Raw genomic sequence first — 20,679 nt, forward strand, 5'->3', positions numbered from 1 at the left:
TGCATTGTTTTTGGTCTTGCTTCTTTAATTCAGCATAATATTTTGAGATTCATCCTTGTTATGTGTATTGGGGGACTCACTTCCTTTTATTGCTGAGTAGATTTCCATTATATGGACAAACCACATTTTGTTAATCCATTCACTGTTGATGGACATTTAGATTGTTTCCAGTTTTTGACTTTGCAAATAAAGCTGCTAACCTCTGTGTGTGTTTGTATAGGCATATGCTTTTATTTTAACATGGGTAAATACTTAGGAGTGAATTGTCTGAATCATATGGTGAGTATATGTTTAACTTTTAAAGAAACTGCCAGACAGTCCAAAGTGGAAGTAAACTGTAAAATCTACCAATTTATTCCCTGTCACCCACACAGGTGGTGACAGTTCCACTTGTTCCACATTCTTGCCGACACTTAGTATTATCTGTCTTTTAACCTTTAACCACTTAAATGGGTGTTTGGGTGTATCCCATTGTATTTCTTTGACGGTGATGTTGAATGTCTTTTCCTGTGCTTACTGGCCATTTGTATATATTTTGTGAAATGTCTCGTTAGATCTTTTGCCTATCTTTTCTCACCTGGTTTGCTTGTCATCTTATTTTTATATTGTTAGCATTCTTTATATATACCAGATACAAGTTCTTTATTTGAGATATGTGTTGTGAATATTTTCTCTGTGGCTTGCAATTTCATTTTCTTAATTACATCCTTTGAAGAGCAGACTTTTAAATTTTGGTGGAGTATAATTTGTTGATATTCTTTTTATGGTTCATGGGTTTTGTGTACTATCTAAGAATCTGTTTCCTACCTCAGGGTAACAGATTTTTCTCCTGATTTCCTTCTATAAGTCTTATAGTTTTAGTTTTGTGACCCAATTTGAGTCAATTTTTATGTATGCTATGAATTAGGGTTGAGGTTCACTTTCTGTTTTTCCCAAATGTGTATCTAGTAGTTCTAACATTTATTGAAAATACATTGATTTTCCCACTGAATTTCTTAAATTTGCATTCAGAGTTTTATTGCTGCATCAAGTTCAGACATTTTTTGTTGTCAATTGAAATCAAGGAGGTGAGTAATCTTGCATGGTTTTTTGCTAGGCCATAGGACACTGATGATAAATTTCTCCAGATAATAGGAGTTAGATTTTTAACAGACTCATTGTTTTTAATTCAGCCTGTTATCATTTTATTTTTAGGTGTTACACATAATATTGCATTACTTCGAGAGGTGATAATCAACTCACGCTTTGTAAAAGGAGACATCAACACTAAATTTCTTTCTGATGTGTATCCTGATGGCTTTAAAGGTTTGTATATATTGAAGTATTTTAGTGTATTAAAGTTATTATTTTTTATACTTTATTACAGTGTATACTTTATTCTGAAATTAGGGCCTTGGGCCTATATTGTACTTGATTTATTGATATACTTAGAGTATCCTAGACTATAGACATTCATGATTTTGAGTATTCATGAGTGACTCATGAATGTGTAATAATCTGTAATTTTGTTGAGTGAGAAATTCAACTAGTATGTCGAATGTTGTGTTTCTGAAAGTCAATACATGTTTGTATTCCTCACTGATAGGAGTATATACAGGAACTCTTCTTTAATATTAAAAGTGTATCTTTTTGAAAATTAGCACGGAAAATTTCAGACTACTAGGTGCTATTCCTATTAATGAAAATGGGGATGTCTAAGAAGATGATGGCTTTATTCTGAAAAATGAGTTTTGAATAAAGTAATGAGTGGACTGTGAAACTTAGCACTGCAAAGTTATCAGTGAGTGTTTCCAGGTAGTAGAAAAATTGCTCATTAAGTGAGAGAGAAAACCCTTGAGTGCGCATTGAAAATGTGGTTAGCATGGTGTTAAGACACTGACAGGACTTAACGTGAGACTTACCAGAAATGTTACGCGCAGGCTCAGCGGCCATGGCCCACGGGCCCAGCCACTCCGCGGCATGCGGGATCTTCCCGGACCGGGACACGAACCTGTGTCCCCTGCATCGTCAGGCAGACTCTCAACCACTGCACCACCAGGGAAGCCCTCTACGTATATTTCTAATGAGCTTGGGGACACATGAAGATTAGGTCTTCTCTCACAAATTTTAAGTGTTCTTTATATCCATTTAAAGTGTTTTAGTATATAAAATGACTCCTTCATTTTAGGAGCTGTATATAGATTCAGGTCAGCTTCACTGAATACATTTACAAAGCAACTTATTACATCAGCATTTATAATACAGAGTTTTCATAAGAATAACTGGAGATTACTGATTTGATTGTTCTTTCACAACTTCAGTGTTACAGGGCTTTATCATTAGTACCAAGAAAAATAAAGAATGTGTTTTATTTCGGAACTTAAAACAGAGACTAATGAATCATCAGGTTCTTTTTCCTGAATTTTTGAATTTTTAAAAATATAAATGACAACCTTAACATGATTGCACTTTTGTTCTTGTGTGATTATTTCATTAATATCTGTTGGTTGCATGAAGCCAGGAACCACTTAATGTTATTGCTTTTTATTGTTTCACTAGCAACTAAAACAGACATTAAATAAATATTTGTTGAATTAAGGAAAAGAATCTTTTTTATTTTTTTTTTGATTTAGATGATTCTTTTTATTTTTATCATGGCTTTACTGAGATATGTTTCACATACCATACAATTAAAAGTGTACAATTCAATGGTTTTCAGTAAGGGAAAAGAATCTTGTTCATAGTATGGGTGAGAAGGTATTACCTTGACTATTTTTACTTAACTGTACATGTGTCCAGATTACAAATTGGTTTTATTTTGATCCTAACATTTTGGCTTCTTGTCCTTTCCAAAGTTTTAATTAAAAGTTATTGTCGGTTGTGAAATGGACTCAGATTTCCATGTGCTTTTGTGTCTGCCTGGCTTACGTGAAACAGTAGGCAGAAGGAGCGAACAGGTCAAAACTTAAGGGAGGGCTTCCCTGGTGGCGCAGTGGTTGAGAGTCCGCCTGCCGATGCAGGGGACACGGGTTCGTGCCCCGGTCCGGGAAGATTCCACATGCCGCGGAGTGGCTGGGCCCATGAGCCATGGCAGCTGAGCCTGCGTGTCCGGAGCCTGTGCTCTGCAGTGGGAGAGGCCACAACAGTGAGAGGCCCGCGTACCGCAAAACAAAACAAAAAACTTAAGGGAACCTTTAGAACACACATATTGTATGTGTGCATGGGTATTTATATATACATACACACATTTATACATGTGTTTATGCATATTTGGTATTATATCCCATTACCATGGAAAAGAAAATGGAGCATTTAAAATTTCTAATTGGAGTTGGGTACTATGTGCTATACATTTAGCAGCAATTGAAAATGTTCCAAATTCTCAAGAGAACTCAGAAATTTTCTTAAAACCGAATATTGCAGTTTGCTGTAATAAACTTAAATATTACATTTCTTTTTTTGGCAGGCAGTTATCAGCACAGACACCATAATTCTGTTTCTTATGCATAACAATTTTTAAATTGTTATAAGTTGTTAGAAGGCCTTTAACAATTTTTAGTCTCACCCTTCATTTTACATGTGAGGAAACCAAAGCCCAGAAAGACTGATAAGGCTAAGTGACCAGTAATATAATAAAGCCAGAAATTAAACTTAGTGTTTAACTTAGTGGTTTCAACTTCTGTTTCAGTACTCATTCAGTTGTGCTAGGATTCAAATTCATAAACCACAGAAGTTTTCAGAGTATGCTGTATGTGTCATATCGTCTGTACAATATGTACAATATGACAATTTAAAAGTACACACCTATATTTGCCATTCTTAATGTCTACTGCTTATTTTATTCCTTCATATTATTTTCATGTCAGTTCTTTCTTCTCTGAATGGCTACTACCTCTTGTTCTTCTTCTTCAGATTACTGTATTTCTCCTTCCCGATTTTTCCCCAGAGCATGTCTTAGATATATTAAACTGTATCATCTTTGATTGTTTGATATATGTGCCTGAAAGAGACAGCAGGAAGTGGCAACTGAAGTTAATCCAGGATCTTATCCATATGTTTGAGGCGGAGTCATTTTGCCCCTTTGGGATTACCCATCTGCTTCCCATCTGTCCAGCTATCCTAGACACTATTCATAGGCAAGTGCCTGTTTTTATGACTGCATTAAATTTTTTTATTATATATGTATATTATCCCAAGTTTATTTGTAGACTAGGGCAGTGTTACTAAAGTCTCTTAGACTGAACCTTGAAATGATTGTGTCTAAACTTTAAAAATAGAATACACAAGAATTTGTTCTTCACGTCAACTTATTAGATGCTGATGTTGAAAAGGTATTTTCCTTTGATTCTGAAAAATAAATGGAAAATGGAGAAGTAGATATTTTGATTTTGAAATAAAGGGAAAATTGAAGAAGAAGATACTTTAAGAAGTATAATTTCAGATAGCCTAGAATGGACATTTTGGACTTATTTCTTTGCTGCCTTGCTACACTTGAACCACCAGCCCCATCAAAAGAAATCATTAGAATTATCTTTCTCTTCGTTGTGGAATGTTTAGACAACTTTGATTTAGCACAAGAAGTCTACTGTTAATTACACTTCTCTTTATTTTTTCCCTTTGAATTTAGTCAAGTATTTCTGTACCTTTAAAAGTGGTAAATATGTGACTGAAGTGTTGCCTTTAAAAATTCAGTCTTTAAAATCATTCAACAAATAATTGGTATAGACTCTAGAAGAAAATCAAAGAGAAATAATATATTTTCCCTGTCCTTAAAGTGGTTATATCATTAGGGAAATAAACAGGTAAAGAACTAACTACACTACAGGACAGAATAAAAGAAGTGCTAAGGTGAAGATACAAGCAAAGTGTCTTGAAGCAGAGAAAAAAGAAACTAATTGCAATTTGGGGAATCAAGGATGGCTTCAAGGACGAGGTGGTGTAGACTATTGAAACACCTCTCCAAGGACTCTCTTCCATAGGTGCAGGGGCTGTCATACTGCCTCAGGAGAGCCACTGTGTGTATCTCTTCCTAATCCATTTTTGATGTGATGTTGGTGGTTTGAAATCAGCCTTGGAGAAAGTACTTATAGTAAGGAAATTGGCAAATGCTGCACACTACCGCACTTCTTCCTTCACATCCCAGTTGGTTATTAAACATTTACCAGCAAACCCCCGCCTATACTTTGACCTGACTATTGGGAGCAAACAGAGTCATTTGCATACAAAGGAAGAAGATTACCTATCTAGGGAGGGAGACCTAGAAGAATCCCTGAAGACAGCAAGTATTCAGTTTTAGACCTGCAGGTATGGGAGGGAGATGACTGCTGCTGACTGAAAAATTGTGAGAACACTTAAAGGTATTAGAAGAGTACAAAAAACTGTGTTTTAGAAATGAAACATTTCAGCAAAGTGAAAGGACTGCTAAGAACAAAATTACAGTGACCCAAAAAAATACATGGAAGAAGTATCTCAAAATATGTAGCAGGAAGGTAGAGAGAATGAAATGTGCGAAATGATGAGAGATGTAGAGAGAAGTGCCAAGAGATTGTATGTGTAAATAGTAAGGGTTTCATGAAATAAAATCGACAAGGAAAGGTTAATTTTAAAAGAAATAATAAGGGAGATTTTTTTTTTCACTGTTCTTAAGAAAGACTTGAGATGTTGTTGGAAAGACTCACTGAGTTTCAGACAGGATTAATGAAGAAGAGTAACTATTCTAGGCTTATCAAGAACAAAAAACTTTTTAAAGCTTCTAGAAAGAAAAAAGTTATATGCAAAGAATGTAGAATGAAATCATCTTCAGACTCTATAAACTGGAGATTAGAAAACCTTAAACTGAGTATCTGTTCCATAGGAAGGAACTTGTTCCAAGAGTACTATACCCAACTAAGATATCCCTCATGTGTCAATGTGAAAAGAGAGATTTCCTCGAAAAGGGAAATTACTGAAGAAAATACTTTTTGAGGAAATTACTGAAGAATTATATAATTCCAGTTAGGTTCACAAGGGGCTCTTGGGGACTCCCAGTAATTCCCAGGCCATACTTTGAGAACAGCTCTTGTGTAGATGGTATGTTTTTGAGAAGACCGAGACCAAATTTCTGTAATCCTCATGTAGGGTAGTTTATTATGGAAGCATATGGAATGTTTCCATCACTGCTTCAGTGTTGGGGATGATTAGGAACTTTTCAAAGCCTGTAGGAATGTGGTTTATTAGGCCACTGAGGGTTCTGTTACTGAATTCCCAGACCAACGAGACGTCCCACATTGGTGTTATAGTTTATGGTGCTCCTAGGTTTGTCTCGAAGAATGGGTCACTGGGGCTTTCCTAACCCTTCAGTGTCATGAAACACTGCACCTTTCATTTTCATGGAACACCTCTCCGTAGAAAAATGTGCTGCCGATCTGGAAAGTCTTTATATTCTAGTTGTGAATATTTTTAGTCTTATTTCTGTTTTGAATAATTTTTAAGACATAGTGTTGAAATTACTTCATTTCTTTCCGATAAACTTAAATAACTACCTGATGGTTTTTTCTTCTTTGAATTGTACAAGTAGCATCTTAGTGCTGATGATCCAGCACTCAAATTGCCTATACTGTACCATCTAATAAACTCTATTATCTGTATATAGCATGGTAGTAAATAAATAGTGTTAGAAGTTGTGGTGAGATTACAGAGCACTCAAGGGGATGTGTTAGCTGGCAGACCCTGGAGTATCCAGTTCTGCCTTGATTCACACACTTCTTGAGGAATTATTATGCACATAGAGCAGATTTCCCTGCTGCACCACACTCAGCCAGACCAGGGAGTCTTCCCCGGGTTTGTCAGGCTAGACCACTGCCCCCAGGTGCAGCTGTATTATGGTAAGAAGAGTGAATTAAAGAGAGAGAGAGAGAGAAATCGATTGGTTGTTTGGTTGATTGACTGGGATTCAAACCCTGACTGTAAGTATAGAGGCAAGAGGATCACGTATTTATTTTCTTTTAGTCCTTCACATTAGAAAACATGGCCCAGCCACTGTCCTTGACCAGCAACACTCCTTTTCCTCATTTTATCCTCTCTCTCCTTAGAAGTAAAATTTGGGGTGGGGAGTGATAAGGAGAAGCAGATATGAGGAGCCCTAAGTTTTTCCCAGAGATCTCTGGGAGTAGTTTTCTTATTTGCAATTGTTTTGTTCTGTGCATCTGTTTAATATCTTCTTTCCCAAATTGGACTATAAACTTCCAGTGAGCAGGGGTATTTGAACCATCTTGCTCCCTCCTTTCCCTCTGGCACAGCCCAGTGTCTGGTACAACACAAGCTCCATAAGAGATGCTTGATAAAATACTTGTTTGAATGACTAATAACTCTGTAATATAGAAGCATAGATGTTAGCATTATGTGTGTGATTGATTGACTGATTGATTGATTTCCCTCAGGACACCAGTTAACAGAGAATGAGAGAAACCAGTTATTGGCAATAGCTTCATCCTTGTTTGTGGCATCCCAATTAAGAGCACATCATTTTCAAGAACATGAAAATTCAAGGTATGTGAGATCATTTAAAACAATAAATAAAGCAGAAAAATTTGGACATTATTGGAGAAAGTACTCTGAAACCTTATAGGAAATCTGTTCAAGTAATTTGTATTTATTACTTTTGTTTTCTTACTGGAAAAATGTTTTGAGAAGTGTTATAGTACTAAACTTTAGGAAATGACCTGAACAGTTAAAAATATGTATATAAGAAACTTGTTTATAAGCTATAAGAAAGAATTAACAACAGATTGAGTTAGTTATGTGTGAGCCCTAAGTGTACCTTTTAGCTTCCTAATAACCTAAGCAAAAGGGAAAACATGCTTTATACCCGGGCAAGTAAAAAAAATCATTGTGACATTCATGCTTCTGAGTGACAGGATTATTTATTATGAATGTCTGCACTTGCTAGAGTAATCCTACTTAGCAAGTATAGTCCATTACTTGCTAGAGAGGCAGTTGATAAAATTGTGTTACATCAAGTCCTTTTCCTTTCTTTTTACTTTTCCTCAAGAGGAAGAATAAAGATTAGAAAAAAGATGACAGGTGACTGAGCAGCTCTGAAGAGCACAGATCAGAAACTCAGGTTACTCCCGAAGAATTAGGTAGAAGGAAAACTAAATTGGTCTCAGGATATATATTCGTGGCTAATGTGGTTTTACTCAGAAAATCTGAGTAACCGGAACTTCTCTTTTTTAAAATTTTTATTGGAGTATAGTTGATGTACAATGTTGTGATAATTTCTGCGGTACCGCAAAGTGATTTAGTTATACATATATATATACATTCTTTTTTTAAATGTTCTTCTCCATCATAGGATATTGAATACAGTTCCCTGTGCTATAGAGTAGGACCTTGTTGTTTATCCATCCTGTATATAAAAGCTTATGCCTGCTCACCCCAACCTTCCACTCCATCCCTCTCCAGCCCCCTCCCCCTTGGCAACCACGTCTGTTCTTTATGAGTCTGCTTCTGTTTCATAAGTAGGTTCATTTGTGTCATATTTTAAATTCCACATATAAGTGATATCATATGGTATTTGTCTTTCTTTTTCTGATTTACTTCACTTAGTATGATAATCTCTAGTTGCATCCAAGTTGCTGCAAATCTGCATCTATCCATTCATCTGTCAATGGACATTGAGCTTGTTTCCATGTCTCGGCTATTGTGAATAGTGCTGCTATGAATATAGGGGAGGGAGCATGTATCTTTTTGAATAAGAGTTTTGTCTGGATATATGCCCAGGAGTGAGATTGCTGGATCATATGGTAATTCAGTTGTTAGTTTCCTGTGGAACCTTCATACTGTTTTCCATAACCGCTGCACCAACTTACATTCCCACCAACAGTGTAGAAGGGTTCCCTTTTCTCCACACCCTCTCCATTATTTGTTATTTGTAGACTTTTTAATGATGGCCGTTCTGACTGGTGTGAGGTGGTACCTCATTGTAGTTTTGATTTGCATTTCTCTAATAATTAGTGACATTGAACATCTTTTTCTGTGCTTATTGGCCGTCTGTGTTTCTTCTTTGGAGAAATGTCTATTTAGGTCTTCTGCTCATTTTTCGATTGGGCTGTTTTTGTTGTTGTTGTTGGGCTGTATGAGCTGTTTGTATATTTTGGAAATTAAGCCCTTGTCAGTCGCATAGTTTGCAAACATCTTCTCCCATTCTGTAGGTTGTCTTTTCATTTTGTTTATGGTTTCCCTTGCTGTGCAAAAGCTTGTAAGTTTGATTAGGTCCCATTTTTTATTTCTGTTTTTATTTCTATTGCCTTAGGAGACTGACCTAAGAAAACATTGCTATGATTTATGTCAGAGAATGTTTGGCCTGTGATCTCTTCTAGGAGTTTTGTGGTGTCTTGTCTTATGTTTAAGTCCTTAAGCCATTTTGAGTTTATTTTTGTGTATGGTGTGAGGGTGTGTTCTAACTTCATTGATTGACATGCGGCTGTCCAACTTTCCTGACACCACTGGCTGAAGGATCTTCTTTTTTCCATTGTATATTCTTGCCTTCTCTGTCAAAGATTAATTGGCTGTAGGTGTGTGGGTTTATTTCTGGGCTCTCTGTTCTGTTCTCTTGATCCATATGTCTGTTTTTGTGCCAATACCACACCATTTTGATTACTGTAGCTTTTGTAGTAGTGTCTGAAGTCTGGGAGGGTTATGCCTCCTGCTTTGTTCTTTTTCTTCAGGATTGCTTTGGCAATTCTCTGGGTCTTTTATGGTTCCATATAAATTTTAGGATTATTTGTTCTAGTTCTGTGAAAAATATCATGGGTAATTTGATAGGGATCCCATTAAATCTGTAGATTGCTTTGGGTAGTATGGCCATTTTAATGATATTAATTCTTCCAATTCAAGGTCCTGGGATATCTTTCCATTTCTTTGATTCATCTTCAGTTTACTTTATTAATGTTCAATAGTTCTCAGTGTATAAGTCTTTCACCTCCTTGGTCAGGTTTATTCCTAAGCATTTTATTTTGGGGAGTGTGATTTTTAAAAGATACTGTTGTTTTTACATTCCCTTTCTGATAGTTCACTGTTAGTGTAAAGAAATGCAACCAATTTCTGTATGTTAATCTTGTATCCTGCTTCCTTGCTGAATTCGTTTATCAGTTCTAGTAGTTTTTGTGTGGAGTCTTTAGGGTTTTCTATATATATAATAGTATCATGTCATCTGCATATAATGACAGTTTTACCTCTTTCCTTCCAATTTGGATACGTTCTGTTTCTTTTTCTTGTCTGATTGCTATGGCTAGGACTTCCGATTCTATGTTGAATAGAAGAGGCGAGAGTGGGCATCCTTGTCTTATTCCAGATTTTAGTGGGAAGGCCTTAAGCTTTTCACCGTTGAGTAGTATATTGGCTGTGGGTTTGTCATAAATAGCTTTTATTATGTTGAGATATGTTCCATCTGTACCCATTTTGGTAAGTTTTTATCATGAATGGATGTTGAATTTTGTCAAATGCTTTTTCTGTATCTATTGAGATGATTACGTGTTTTTTGTCTTTATTTTATGTGGTGTATCACATTGATTGATTTGCATATGTTGAACCATTCTTGTGAACTTGGGACGAATCCCAAGTAACCAGTACTTTTCATTTGTTCTTATCCTCAAGGGAAAGTACAAAAAGCTTAATGTATGATCTTTTATTGAAGTTAATTTGGTGACTGTCTAGGGAGAGATGAGAGGATATTGAATTTCTGCAAATTACTGAATGAGTGGAAGGAGGAGGAAAATGGTCAGTAGAGCCAGGAATCTGGTTGGTTTGTTTGTTTTCCCCCTAAAGTCGTGCTCCCCAGTGTGGAAGCCACTAGCCATGTGTGCCTATTTGAATTAAAATTAAATTAAAAACTCAGTTTCTCAGTCACATTTCAATGTCAGTGTCAGTATAGTCACTACCCACACTTGCAGTGCTCCATAGCCACTACTGTACCGTGGTCAGTGGCTACTGTATCAGGTAACAGAAAGAACCTTTCCATCACCACTGTAGTATTTCTGTCAAGCTTTGTTGGACTGTGCTGTTTTGGAGTGATGTGTGTGTAGGAGAGATCTAAGCTTTTGCTTTAAAGCCAGAATCATACCTTGTATGAATAATATTTTTATTATTTTTTTGGTAAATACAATATTCATATCTTTATTCCTTTACCTTCAGGTGTTACTTGGATCTTGACTATTTCAGAAGTCCTGAGTATAGCTAATGATGAACTGGTTTGATCTTTAAGCAGTGTATTCTAGTTATTTTCAGAGAGTGCTGACTTAACATTGGTAAGAATCTGAAGAAGTTTTAAAAAATAAAAGAAGAAAAAATAAATAAAAGAATAAAAATTTCCTGTAATCCTGCAATAACCACTTTTAATATTTTAATATATTCCTTTCCAAGTATATATGTGTGTATGTTTATACATATCCATACTTGTAGTGTATATACCCTACATAATTAGAGTCATACTGGAAATGTCGTTTGAATTTTACTTTTTAAAATTTCATATTATGTTGTGACTGTTTCTTCTCTTTATTCACTACTCTTTGAAAGCACATTTAAAATTTCTATTATAGTGAATTTAAAATATATGCAAAATAACTGCTCTTAAAAACACCATCAAGAATATTATAAAACAGTATAACAAATGGCAGAATGTATTCAGAGATACATGTCCAATAAAGGACTTGAATCTATAATGTATAAATAATTCTTAGAATTAAAAAATGAGCCAAACAACCGAATTAAAAAAAAATAGAAGATTTGGCGTAGACTCTTTTACAAAGAAGTTATATGAATGGCAAATAAGTCCATGAAAAGATGTTTAATATCATTAATCATTGGAAAAATACAAACTAAAATCACAGTGGTACACCACCACACACCCGGGAGAATAATGTACATCAAATGGTGAGTAGAAAAATAAATGTGGTATATCCATACAACGGAATACTGTTTAGCAATAAAAAGAAATGCAGTACTGATAAGTGCATCTACATGCATAAACCTAAAAAGAAAATCATGCTAAGAGGAAGAAACCAGTTAGAGAAGACTATATAATGTAGTTTCATTTATTTGTAATTTCTAGGCAGGATGGAAGTATAAAAGACAGAAAAAAGATCAGCGATTGCCTGGGTGCAGGTGTTGACATTACAGAATTACACCTTTATACAGTCTATGTCCAAAACTATAAACCAATAATTATTTTAAATGCATTAGTCTCTTAAATTATGTAGAAAACAAAACAAAGTTAAGATGACACTAGCTTTCACTTTAATAATTTTTAAAATGCATTAGACCCTTAAATCATATAGAGAACAAAAAGTGGAGTTACAAGCTATTGTTACAATAATACTAGCTTTTATGATTGTCCATGTATTTGTCTTTACTGAGATACTTACTTCTTCATGTGGTTTCTTAGTACTGTCTAGTGTCCTTTCGTTCCACCCTGCTGGACTTCCTTTAGCAATTTTTGTAGGGCAGGTCTAGTTGTCACAGACTCCTTTAGCTTTTGTTTATCTGGGAAGGTGTTAACTTCTGCCTCACTTTTGAAGGACGTTTTTGCTGGATTTAGGATTCTTGGTTGATGGGTTTTTCTCTTTTAGCACTTTGAATATATCAGCCCACTGCCTCTGGCCTGCAGAGTTTCTGATGAGAAATCTGCTGATAATCTTATTTGTACTTGAAAATTCGTTCCTCTCTTCCAAGATTCTGTCTTCAGCTTTTGAAGGTTTGACTATGTGTCTTGGTGTGGGTCTTGGAGTTCATCTTATCTGGAGTTTGTTGAGCTTTTTGAATGTTTATGTTCATGTCTATCATCAAATTTGGAAAGTTTTTGGTTGTTATTTCTTCAGATATCCTCTTTGCCCCTTTCTCTTTCTCCTTCTGGGACTTTCACGATGTATACGTTGGTCTACTTGATGGTATCCCCACAGGACCCTTAGGCTCTGTTCACTTTACTTTGATCTTTTTTCTTTCTGTTCTTCAGACTTGATAATTCTGTTGTCCTGTCTTCATGTTGACTGATTTTTTCCTTCTGTCTGGTCAGATCTGCCTTTGAATTACTCTAGTGAGTTTTTCATTTCAATTATTGTGCTTTTCAGCTCCAGAATTTCATTTCTTTTTAGGTTTTCTGTCTTTTTATTGATATTTTTATTTTGTTTACACATTGTTTTCTTGACTTTCTCCACATCTTCCTTTAGTTCTTTTAGCATCTTTAAGATAGTTGTTTTAAAGTCTTTGTCTGATATATCTGCCATTAGGTCTTTTTCAGGGATATGTTCTGTTGATTTTTTTTTTCCCTTTGAGTAGGCCATACTTTCTTGTTTATTTGTATGACTTCCGATTTTTTGGTTGAACACTGGACATTTCAATCCAATGATGTGGTAACTTTGGAAATCAGATTCTCCTCCTTCCTCAGGGTTTAGTGGTTTATGTTATTGTCTTTGTTTATCATTTTTGTTTTTCTGATTATTGTAGGCTGCCTCTGTGCCAATGATCAGCCTGAGGTGTAAACTTAAGGTGTTCTCTGGTCTTTTCCTAGACTTTCCCTGGGCATGTGCAGTCACTTTCCAATTTTCCTTGTATATGTAGTTGTTTTTGGATGTCTTAACCTTTAAGGCCTAGCTCTTGAAAGGGGGCGGGGGAAATGAAGGTGGGGGGCGGTTAGGGAAGCACTAGACCCGTAAATCTCCTGGAAGTCACTCCAGTCAGAGGGGGAGGTGCTTGCAACAATGAGGGAGGTGCAGTAGCTGGCTGCCTGCCTTTCTGTCTGCACCTCTGTGATCAGAAGCAGCAGTTAGCAGTCGGAGCACAGATCCTTAGTATTTGGAGGACAGGTTCTGTTCTGCCCACCCTGGCTTCCACAAGCTGTGTGCAGGCTGCTCCAGTGAACACACCCACAGTTGCACCCAGGAGGCTGGGAGTGGGGGATGGGGAGCTGCTGCTGTGCTAAAGCTGAAGTTGACCACAGGTTAACACAGTTACCCCCAAGCCTTCTTCTGAAGGTTCCACAAGAGTTATATCAGACAGATTCTGCCAGTGTGACTGTTGTCTAGGTGGGGAGAGAGATTCTTGGTGCTTCCTATTCTGTCATCTTCCTAGAATCTTCCTCCTCTTATATTACTGTTGAATTCATTACCCTTTAGAACTTGGAAAGAAGTTAGATTCATAAAATATGTGGGCCAAAAGTTCAGTTATGTAGATAATTGTGCACATATTACCTATATAACAAACAACTATTTTATTTTTGGTACATTTATTTTCTATTGAACTTATCGTTTATCTAGTAGGCCAGTTTACCGTAAAGTTGCTACCACCAGAGACCTATAACGTTTAACAAAATATACTGGTCTTTTTGGACAAAGCGTAATCTTGTTTAGGCAAAAGTGAACCGAAGCTATTTCTGCTTATTTGCTGAAGAGGTCCCTGACACCAGAGCTGGTGTAAAGTGGTTGGCTCTTCACATTTTGGCTTCACAGTCGTGTTTTCACTATTGCCTGGGGAATGGAGTCCAAAGTCGGCCTCCGGGTGTGGCTGCGTGTTGCTGTGTCATGGGTGTGCTCACGTACTCTTCTGCCTCCAAACCCAGGAGCCGGCAGCACTTCCTTTGTGCTGCTTGCTTTGGCTGCTGGTCTTATTTTCCCAATTTCTCCATGGGTTTTACGCTTTCATCATTTATGACTTGGAAAAAACTTTAATAATATGTACCCATAGTATTTGGATAGTAAAAAGATAGTGTATTTTAGAAAAAGAGAACAGTTAATGTCAGAAACAATAACAATTTTTCTTTGACTGTAAATGAAGTGAATTAAGTTTTTACATAAATACATACTGTCTTAGCATGGAGTTATTTTTCTTTGTAATCATTCTTTTCCTAAACACTTTTATTGACAGAAATGAATCATTAAAAGTTGTGTTAAACAATTGCTTCATGTTATTTGAAGCTAAAATTATTTTGTTGGCATTGTGGTTTGGTATAATAAGTTGTTTCACTAACTGCTAATGATTGGAGGAAAATCTAGTAAAGAAAAAAATTTAGTTTCAGTAATCTTTCATTTAGTTTTGGTCAAAATGCCTGTTTTCCTTAGATCCAAATGTTGTTCACTGGTCAGGATTCACCTTTCTGATCTTCGACCCTCCTCTTACTTTACTCTGGTTCAGGTCCACCTCTGCCATTGTAGTAACTTTTTACTTGATTTCAAAAAAGGTTTTATGGCAATCATAAAACCTCCTCAATCACTTGGGGTGCTTTTGGGTACAAGTAACAGAAACCCTTATTCAAACCGACACATCTTTGTTGAACAGGAGGCTCAGAGAACGGAAAGGACAAGACTCAGGAAGTGCATCTGCTAATGTCGCTTCTCTGTAGTTCCTTAGCCTTGCTTTCTTCTGTGCTTTGTCAGAAGGCTGTGATAGCAGGATAGCTGTAGACGTTTTAGGAGTCAAATCCAGATTGTGTCTGTCCCTAAGAAGTGAGGAAATCTCTCCCAAGTGTTACCCAACCACCTACTTCTCAGTTCTCATTGACCAGAAAGAACTCATCCCATTCCTAAAGTCACTGCAAAGGGAATTGGATTGTCGTGTTTGTCTGGGACTAATTTTCTGGTGTGAAACAGATGTTGAGGAATCAACTAAAGTGACCACTACATTTTCTAATAATAACTCCCTGCCTTCCTTTGTATGGGATGTAATATTGGGTTGGCGAAAAAGTTTGTTCGGGTTTTTCCATAAGAGCTTATGGAAAAACCTGAGCGAACTTTTTGGTCAGCCCAGTGTTTATTTTTCTTGTTGTGTTCTACTGGCTAGGACTACCAGTATAGTTTCATGTTTAAGGGCACAGCCTTTTGTTCCAGAGACTTGGATTTCTCCCTGGTTTTGCTGATCCCTAGCTACTATTTTAGGATAAATTATTTTGCCTCTCTTGGACTTAGTTTCCTCACCTGTAATGTGGAGATAATAGCAGTTCTTAAAGAAAGAGTGTTTGTCAATGTCAAATGAGATAATAAATACTTAGCATGATGCTCATTAACTTTTAGTTGTCCCTCCCTAATTTTCTTTTTCTAAAATCTCTGATGACAAAGATTCTATTTCGAGGGTAGTGGCAATGATATATACTCGTTTTATTCCTGAGTAACTCGAATGCCTTGAGTGTTTCAACATCAACGGGTACATTAGCTATTGGTTTGAAATCTTTCTTCTTACATTAAAGATGTAGCCTTCCATTCCTTACTGAATAAGAAAGTCAGATACAGATATTAAATATAATCACATCTTTTAAAATTACCTATTGATCATTATAAGAATTGAGTTAGAAAATTTAGAATATTAAGCAGGGAACAAAATGATTTAAAAAAAGTCCTGCCTCCATAGAGCTTACATTTAAGTAGAAGGTAGACAGACAAAACAGATGTAGCAATACATCAAATGATGATAAATACTTCGGTGAAAAACAAAACAGGGAAGGGATATAGAACATCCTGGGGTGGATGGTGGCCTAGTTGTAGTTTTTAAATTTGGATTGCAGCGAAGTGGATGGCAGGTTGGATTAGCAGGATGGGAAGATTCACATTAGAGCAAAGACCTGAAGGAGGAAAGGAGTGAGTCATGTGAATATCTGGAGGAAGGACCTTCTAATCAGAGGAGACAGCTAATGTAAAAAACACCTGAGGTCAAGTATGTCGGCCTGTTTGAGAAATGGCAAGGAGGCAAATGCAGTTTGAGAGGAGGGAGGAAGCCATAGGGTAGTAGAGATGGAGTTGTGATAGGTGGTCTTCTAGGAATGGGGAGCCCTTGCAGGGTCTTCAGCAAAGCAGAGCTTGATGTGACATATGTAATAACAAGATCATTGTGCCTGCATTGATGTACATGCCTCAAAAGGGGTAACAGTGGAAGCTGGGAGACCAGTTGGGAGCAGAGGTCCTGGGCCTGCCCTGGGATACCCCACATTAACAAGTCAGGAAGATCAGGCAGATCCAAGCAAAGGAGACTGAGAAGGAACGGCAGAGGAGATAGATAGAAAAGTAGTCGGAGGTGGAGTTCAGAGAACAAAGAGAAGAAAAGAGTGTTCAACTGAAATATGTCACATACGAGAATGACTATTGACCATTGAATTTCTCAATGTGGGGGTCATAGGAGACCTTGACAAGCAGTTTTCAGGAATGTTGAGTGGGACGTGGTCGTTAAAGTTGAACTGATGAGGGTTCAAGAAAACATGGGAAGAGAGAAATTGGAGACTGCAAGTACTGGCAACTCTTAGGGTTTCTATATTTATGTACATATAGTTAATGTATTATTTAGATTTTACAGAAAATGGACCATTCTCTTTGAAAGAGTGTCTTTTTTTTCTTTTTACGTACTATTATGTTGTCCACATTGCTCTGTATTGGTTTTTGAATAAGTGGTTTTCCAGGACTGCAACATTAGTACTTAAAAAAAATTAACATACAATGGAAAATCTTGCTCATATAGGATTGATAAATCTGCGAATTAATTTGCATTAGGCTATGTGGTATTGGTGGTCCCTGGCAGTGCAGAGTGCGATGGTGCACCCCACGTCTATTCAACACTGTAGATGTGTACACAGAATTCTGTGTAGCTTCTTTTATTTATGGCAGTCCTTCTATTCAGTCATTCAGGCTAGGAAAATTGTATCGTCTTTGGTTCTTTTGGCTCCTTCATCTGGCACTGAAATGTCACAGTATTTGGTGTGGTGCAGTGGAACCAGCACCGAGTAAAGTGTCAGGAGTCAGGATTTTGGTCCCAGCACCACTACTAAGTATCAAGGTGGTAAAGTCTTTGTGCAAAATGCTTCAACTTTTGACTTCAGTTTCCTCCTCTGAGAAATGGCAGTGTTGGATTGGATGAGTCCTCCTGAAATCTTTTTCAGCTCTGATCCTAATTGGATTGCATGAGGCTGACCCTTTTACTTTCTGGTTTCTACGTAAACCCTCTATTTTCTCTCTTGATATTTGAGCAGAAGTTAAAGACTTAGGAAATGGAACACCTTCACTATGGCCTGTGATAATACTGATGAAAGACTTCAGTCTGAAAGGTTTTTTTTGTTTTTTTTTTTGGCGGTACGTGGGCTTCTCACTGTTGTGGCCTCTCCCGTTGTGGAGCACAGGCTCCAGATGCGCAGGCTCAGTGGCCATGGCTCACAGGCCCAGCCGCTCCGCGGAATGTGGGGTCCTCCCGGACTGGGGCACGAACCCGTGTCCCCTGCATCGGCAGGCGGATGCCCAGCCACTGCGCCACCAGGGAAGCCCTGAAAGGTTTTTGTTTTTTTTTTTGCCCTGAAAGGTTTTTAAAAATGTAGCGTTCACTTTTGTGGAGGATTACTTTGGGTGTATGGAGTCAGTGTACAACCACCACTTTGAGCTCCTACTGAGTAGAACATATATATTATCTAGTATCTTGACTGGCTACATAGCCTGCCATCAGTTTAACTCTTTTAGTCACAGTAGCATAATGGGAAAGTGCAGTCACTTGAATTACAGTCATTGTGTCTACATTTGTATGGTATTTTCTTTCCTCGTCTGGCTTCCTGATAAAATGGAGAATCAATTTTTTACTGATTTTTACCTGACAGATGCAATTATCTGTGTGTGTGTGTGTGTTTTTTCCCTGCTGTTAAAAAAGAATGTTTCCTGGTTTTAGATTTATAATTCATTCACCCATTATTAAGTTTTCAGTTAGATGATAAAAGTTTAAGGTTTTGAAATATGATCATAATCAATGAAATATAACTGGGGAAAGAAACAGAAAAAAAAATAGCCATGTGAAAGTAATTCCCAAGGAAGAGCAAGTACTGTGGACAGTGCATATTGATTCTTTTACTTAAGTATTTCTGAATTTAAAAGGACATATCAAATTATTAACACATTTGTACCGTCTGTGACAACAAATGACAACTTTTATATCATACTTGTTTCATTTATGTTCTCAGATAATCTACTTCATTATGACAATGAAATTGATGTTCTGATAACTAAGTATATAATTAACAACAGTACTTTTGGTGTATGCTCATGAACATACATAGCTATAATATGCTTCTGGAAATATCTACTTTCATTTAAGCAAGTAAGTCCCCTAAAAGCGCCAAGAGGAAAGAAAATGTCAATTCCGTCATCATCCTTTACGCTAGCCTTACTTTTTAATATCTCTGTTGTGATATTTTCAGTTACTTAATATGACTGTGTCTTGGACTATTTAGAAACCTGAGACTAAGCGCAAAATATTAAGTGGATGTCATATTTATACACTTTTTGCTAAATATTACGTTTTAAAATATTTTTCTTTCTTTCTTTCTTTCTTTTTTTTAATTCTGTAAGAGCTGAATGGAAGACTGAATAGCCTCATTATTGAAGGAGAATTACTCTGTTCCCTGCAATGATTCCAAAAGCTCTTGCACACTTCATCAGTATTATTGTAATTCTTTGGCTGCAGGATATTTGGCAGCTGTTGCACCCCACTGGCAAATCCTATTCATACTTCTTTCCCATTCACCCATTGCCATTGGAGAATTGATTTCTCTCTCCTCTACTCTAACCTTTCCCAATTCATTTTGGATTGTTCAATGTGAAACATTTTAATTTCATATCATAGAGCTATTCAGCTCACAATCCCTTTTTTAACGTGTCACCAGGGTAACAGCATAGCATGCTTTCTTTAGGCCATCAAGTTTTTATTTCACATGCTTAATATTGCATTAAATGTTTGCATTTTGTTTAACCCCCCTTAAATACTTTGAACTCTGGATATGTTTTATAGGATAATGAAATCCTTGATTTTGGAATTGAAATGAAATCAACACTATCACTGCATTCATAGTAAAATGTCAAATTATTAATTTACATAATTCAAAAATTATTATTAAAAATCCAAGTGATCTGATCTGTGTAAGGCAGTTTGCTATATAGGTAATGGAGGAATATTTGTATTTATGTTCAGCCTTGTTTCAAAAAAAGCTTTAAAGGTGGTTTAGAGAGATTTTGAGTTGGGTAAAAATGCAAGAGTAATGGAATTGGTACAAATGGAGAAATATATCTTTTGAAGACATTACATGATTTTTCAGTAAAATGTTTTTTTTCTGCGTGTGTATTATATATTAGTGAGCGTTGAAAATGCATTGTGTTTACATCTTGATTCTTTGATTTGAATAGATTTGAATTTCTACTTACAGAGCTACCTTTTCAACTTTATCCCAAATAATAGTTTCAGTAAAATTTGTTCTGTGAATAAATTTTATGAAATTTGGAATATTCTGAGAAATATAAAGAAATGTGTAAGAAAAGGAAAGGCAGAGACTAGTAACCCATGTTGTTTGAAAACATTGTTATTTTTAAAAAATGTTAGCATAGTAGCTATTTAAGTATCCTTATTTTCCATTATTACAATCACTGAAGTTTTCACATTAATCTGTAGGATAAACTCTGAATTAAGCTGCCTTTTTTTTCTTTTAAACCACTTTTTTAGTTTACTTTTTAAAAAAGTTGTTTATGATTTAGTGCTCATTGGGATTTCTATTTTCTCACAGTGTGTCAGACTAATTTCATACCTTGAATGTTCATATGTAACAGCCCTGAATCTAGATAACATTGGTTTAAATGACCAATATCCTGATCATCTACTTTACAAAGGTCACTGTCATTAGAGTAATTTCCTGAATATGTATTATAATGATAACTTTCTACCTTT

At 36.3% G+C, this 20,679-nt stretch overlaps 1 protein-coding gene across 8 annotated transcripts in view; it reads left to right on the plus strand.

The window, feature by feature from the left end:
- The window catches only part of PCCA (propionyl-CoA carboxylase subunit alpha), a 389,666-nt gene that overhangs the window by 196,970 nt on the left and 172,017 nt on the right, over positions 1-20,679 (plus strand). For all 8 annotated transcript variants that reach the window (XM_073795382.1, XM_019920938.3, XM_073795385.1 and 5 more), the window contains 2 exons: positions 1,195-1,305; positions 7,398-7,506. In XM_073795382.1, the coding sequence (XP_073651483.1) occupies positions 1,195-1,305; positions 7,398-7,506 (220 nt within the window). The remainder of the gene's footprint in view (positions 1-1,194; positions 1,306-7,397; positions 7,507-20,679) is intronic.

This window comes from Tursiops truncatus, chromosome 18, assembly GCF_011762595.2.
Source record: "Tursiops truncatus isolate mTurTru1 chromosome 18, mTurTru1.mat.Y, whole genome shotgun sequence".
NCBI lineage: Eukaryota > Metazoa > Chordata > Mammalia > Artiodactyla > Delphinidae > Tursiops > Tursiops truncatus.